This window comes from Haemaphysalis longicornis, unplaced genomic scaffold, assembly GCF_048455015.1.
Source record: "Haemaphysalis longicornis isolate Haplotype H1 unplaced genomic scaffold, Haemaphysalis longicornis Haplotype H1 scaffold_1, whole genome shotgun sequence".
NCBI lineage: Eukaryota > Metazoa > Arthropoda > Arachnida > Ixodida > Ixodidae > Haemaphysalis > Haemaphysalis longicornis.
Window position 1 is genome coordinate 129,126,042 of NW_027526203.1, and position 5,254 is coordinate 129,131,295.

A 5,254-nucleotide genomic window follows, 5' to 3' on the forward strand; every position below is an offset into this window, starting at 1 on the left:
ATTGAGAGAGCGACCAACACGAGGAGAGCCGCTTGCTGCCGATCGTCGGGGCCAGACGCCGGGAGCCCTTCGCCCGCCAACCATGTTTCGTTACACTTTTTACATAGATGAAAAAGACAGTCAAAAGATTGAGAAATCTTTTGACTGTCTTTTTCATCTATGTAAAAAGTGTAATTGTGCTAAATGTCATCAGTAAAGTAACCAAGTTAACTTTAAAACTTCTTCGACGTCTCGACTTCTTCCTGCAATCTTCGTGCTACAGTAGCGGCAGTATGTAACCAAAATACTACGTTACAATATGTTGTGCTAACATCGCCTTCGTTGTGCTGCCGGCTTGGTGCTTTCTGTGCTCACACAGACCGGCCTTGGATATTGCCGCCAGCTGTCAACAACTTACATCCCGAGTGGTTGCTTCCAGAACACCTGCAACGACCAGCCCGTCTCCTCTGATTAAGTATCTTTTCAACTGTGTGCCAGTTTAAGCAAAGGTGTTTGATCGGAAGACAGTGGACCGGCGAAGTGAGTGTTCCAGAGACATCTTCTTGGTGAGTCAATTGTTGCAGCTCCGTTCCCCGCTGCGGCGTTCCTTGTAATCGCATTTTTGGTATGTAATACCCAGCATATAACATCTTGATGCCGTACAGTCGTTGACAAATGAAGCGCGAACACAAAAACATGTATCAGAACACACAAATGGCGCGGTTTCTTTCCATGCAGGTCAAAATAACGCGTGGCTTAGTTACGAAAACAAAGTTGGGAAATGCCCGCGGCGCCGTTACGGAACCGCAACCAACGGTAGTTTTATAAAATTTTGCGTGTTCGGGTTCATGTTGCCGTGTTCGCATTTCACTTGTACATGAGTGTGCATAAAATTAAAATAAAATAAGCATACAATGGCTATCAGACAGCAGAAAACATTTTTAAAACAATGCGTACAACTAACATTGATAAGCGCGTAAAAGTAAACGCAGAAGATTAAAAAAATGCTCTTTTCTTCACTTCACGTGGGAAATATGTCACGGCAAGGCTCATGGCTTCAAGCGCGGGCCCAAACCGGGCCCACGACTTTGAGCCCGGGCCGGGTTCAAACTAGGGGTTTATGCAGAATTTCGATTTTGGGGGGGTGTCGGTGGGATGTTTGGGGGGGGGGTGTTGTATAAATCCCTAGGCAGGGTGCTTGTGGTTGTGGAATCTTTTTGGGGGGGTGTCGAAGTCCTTCTGGGGGGGGGGGGGGGTGAAGAAATCCCTGGCTCAAACGTTTCGGGCCGCCAGCAGTCCTGGCCCACGGGCCGGGCGGGCCGGCGGGCTTTAGGGTCAGCCCGGGTCCGTGCAGTGCTATACGCCTCGAGCGCGGCCTGTAGGGGCGCCACTGAAATCCCCCTAGCGGCCCGTTTCGAAAGCAGGCGCGGGAGTCCCTGGCCCGCTCCCACCTGTCGCCGTTGCTTTTGGGGCTCGTTCAAGACAGCGATTTACCATTTGTCCGCGTTCGAAATACCGAATAACGTGGAGCAGGCACTCTGTTTGCAAGTCTGGTGTGTTCACGAGAGTATAAACGTTTATGACGCGATCTTAGAAAGATCTATATGAGCGCCGGGCGTGTGTCACAGGCCGGCGTCCCAAAGCCAGCATTTGCATGCAGCTGATTGCAATTCCGCTGCCCTGAAATTTAGTGGCAGTGTCTCCGTAAGCAGTGTTTCCTCCGATGGTCATGTTGCGGCCATACACACTATGATGTAAATCGACTTTGTGCACTATAAAATCCAGCGGAGCACTCATACCTGACAGCACGCAAGTTACGCCTGCCAATATCACAGTATCACATATCAGATATTGGTGAGTACCCTGAACAAGCCAATGCGGCATAAATTTCGCAAACATTGTACCAAAGAAATACGATGGATAATGCAAAATTACACTCCGGAGTCAGCACACGGCGACAAATTTAATGCTGGGTCGTCTTGTCCCGAGGTGAGCGCTCGCTATAAGATTCATCTCTTACATTTATCCTCCACGAGAAGCGCGAAGATGGGCTTATAGAGTAATCCGCGTCCGCGACCAAACCCTTCTTCGAAACATCGTCGTATGACACAGGGAGACTGCAGAATCTAGCATAAACCGAAATCAGATACCCTTATCATATACGACACTCTTCCAACGAGCCCGTGTGTACGAGATTTCGGCGCACCTTAAGGATCTCCAGGTGGTCAAAATTAATCCGGAGCCCTCCACTACGGCGTGCCTCATCGTCTCCGTTGCGTCGGCGCGTTAAACCCTGCAATCAATCAATCAACTCCTTCAACAACACCTCGTATTTCTTGTGAACTGCTTACCCTGTATTCTTCAAAAAAATGCGTCCGCCGAATGATCAGCCGTTCGTTGAAGGCAAAAAACAAACGAAAAGTGAACACACAGCTTGTGTGTGTGATTAATAAAACGTTCATTTGTTGATTTCGCTCCGCATTTGTAAACAACGACAGTTGAGCGTCCTCCTCCCCCCCCCCCCCCCCCCCGCCCCATGTCTAGCGAAATATCAGTGCATTTCGCATCTAGTTGGTCTGGGTCTGGTGAATACTACCTCGCTCAAACAAACGTCTTTAGCATTTCAGAAACTGGACTCGGTTTTTTTTTATTCCCGTACGATTATTCTATTTATTCCTGACTTGCAGACCATTCATTTTCCCGTGGTTTCATTAACATATATATTGGTTCATGCATAAGGCATGACTGGCACATATCTGACAATGCACAGCCTTTGAGTGTACTTAACATTTTCGCGTGGTTTATATTCCCATAAAAGGCACGAGTTTTTGTACGCTATTGGGTTATCACATCCCCGAAACATTTTTCTACGACGTACATATTCGAAGCAAAGCCGCATGTGTTGTCTGCGCTGCAAAACGAACCAACCTAGCTCTTACAGTGCCAATATCAAGTCTAAACGAGGTGACAATAAATAGAATTCACTTGTGCTGACGTGTTCGAAGGTGACAGCGGTGATATGCTGCTGCCGTCGTCGACGCCCGCAAGAGCGGCCAAGAAGCGCGCAGAACCGCCTCCCCGGGTAGCTCTTACTGGCGTTCGAGCGCTCTACCAAGACGCAGCTGTTTTTTTTAAGCGCCCTAAACGTGCAGTTAGCTTACAGGCGTCACCTTAACAAGTTGTTTAGTGCGCGGAAAGGCAAAGAGAAGCGAAAGAGAACCAAAACACTGCATGACCGCCTATCAGTCGCGCAGCGCTAATCCCGCAAACGCCGCGGAGAAGCGGCGGCAGGCGGCGCAGCGATCGCGAATCTCGAGGCGTATAGCCCTGGAGCTGCTGTAGCGTCGCTTGCCTGTCGTGCTTGGCAGGGTAGTTCTTGGTAGCGGCTCGGCGCTCGAGGACTGCTTCGTCCGCGCGGCATATGTAAACCTGCGCGAAGCTGACAAGCCCGTCGCACATGCGCAGCATTATGCAGCGCGAAGTTTACACTGCACAAAAGAACGGGTCCGGCCGATAGAGAAAATTCCCTGCTCGTATCGCATATTGGGCTGCCGAAGGACGCGTGAGTCAACGCGTCGATCACGGCGAGCAAGCGCCTTTCCCCTCTCCCCGCGAAGCCGCGAGGAAGGAAAAAGCGTCCACCGGTCGGCCGCGGTCACTGACGCGTACGGGGCCAACTCACGTCGCGGTTTGTTGTTGCTCCCCGCGGACGCTCGTCATCGCGAGCGTTGGCGTCACGTGGTCGCCATTGGAGAGAAAAACCCCTCGAGGTCACAGGCGACGTACGCCATTGGTCGGCTCTTTTTTTGCCTGACGTCACTTCCTGCAGCTCGTCTGTGGAAGCTTGCCCGTTCCCGTAACGGTCAGTAGTCTCCCGTGTGGCGCGGAGCGTGGCGGCGGTGCGTTGTGTGCGTGAGTGGCCGTGTGCTGTACAGAGACGCCGCTGCTGATTATCGCGACTGACCGTGGCTGCCCGACATCGTCCGCCTGGGAAACATGGTCACGGACAACGAGGCCCAGAAGGTGATCGCCATTTCTCTTGGGAAAATTGCGACGTCTCGAGTTCAGCGTGGTGGGCCCAGCCTGCACCGAAGCCTGCTCGTGGCCAGTGTTCTCTACAAGGCGCGCACCACCTACTTGGACGACGCGCTGCAGGCGAACAACGGTGCTTCGCCAGTGATGTGTGTGCACGGCGACAACGGCGAGGCGGCCAGCGGCGAAGATTGCGCGGCTGTCGCTAGGCCTAACCGGACGGTGACGTCGCCCGTGACGTACGAGGATTGCGCCAGCGCCGACGACAAGGAGAACGTGGAGCCCGCCGCGGCGACGGCGGCCCCGGTGGACTGCCCGCCGTCCCGCTGCCCCAAGCGTCGGCGCGCGCACTGGGACGACGACGAGGGCGGCGGCGGGGGCAAGCGCAGTCGCCTCTGGCGCAGGTCGTCGTCCGAGTCAGACGAGCAGCCCGAGCTGGACTGCCTCCTGGCGACGACCGACTTGGACCAGACGCAGGAAGTGGCGGACGCCATGGAAGTCGAGTCTATCTCGAACTTGGTGCTTGCGTTCAACACGGGCCTCAAGGGCATATCCTCGTGGGACAGCAGCTCCCTACCGGACCTGTGTTCGTCGCGGTCCGCCGAGGTGCACAGGACCGCCTTTTCCTCGCCGCCCGTGGTAGCGCTCACGGTGTGACGCCGTCATTGCTCGCCTGTAAATAGTTCCGCGGAGCCCTGTACAAATCCCCCCTGTAACATATTTTTATACGCCAGAGTTTACTGTTATAATAAATTGTTCTCACGGACGCGCCTCTGTTCTTTCTGCTGCCCATCCAAAGCCCCTCCAAACGCGCACCGCGCGATTGTAGGGGCTCGCCGGCAGTGCTTTTCATTTGTCTCGAGCGGTGACGCCAAGTTGATAGTATCAGCGGTGTGTGCGTGGCAGCAGAGTGCGAGATTTGCGTCCTTGTACGACAGCACAACATTCATACCGGTCGCAGCACTTGGCGCGGGTGACAGTCGGAGCTTTTTGGTTTTTGCCGTGACGCGCGTGAGTGCATATTCTTTCCCCGCCTGGCACGAGCAGTACGCAACAGAGAGGCCGAGTTGCGACAGCTGGCCTCTCGGAAGTCGGTCAACCTAGTGATGTCGCCGCGCGCGCTCTCTGCTGCCACGTTCTCAAAGGTGCCGCAATACCTTTTCCCATTTCAATCATGAACCACAAATCTAGCTTGGGCTCTACGCTCTGCCCTGGCGGCCGTTCCGAGGTTTTCTGCTTCGAA

At 53.7% G+C, this 5,254-nt stretch overlaps 1 protein-coding gene across 1 annotated transcript; it reads left to right on the forward strand.

The window, feature by feature from the left end:
- Positions 1-3,691: 3,691 nt before the first annotated feature.
- Positions 3,692-4,777, forward strand: LOC144179832 (immediate early response gene 2 protein-like). The gene has a single exon (XM_077708265.1). It carries the CDS (start codon positions 3,976-3,978, stop codon positions 4,666-4,668), a length of 693 nt encoding a protein of 230 aa, XP_077564391.1. The 5' UTR covers positions 3,692-3,975; the 3' UTR covers positions 4,669-4,777.
- Positions 4,778-5,254: the final 477 nt, after the last annotated feature.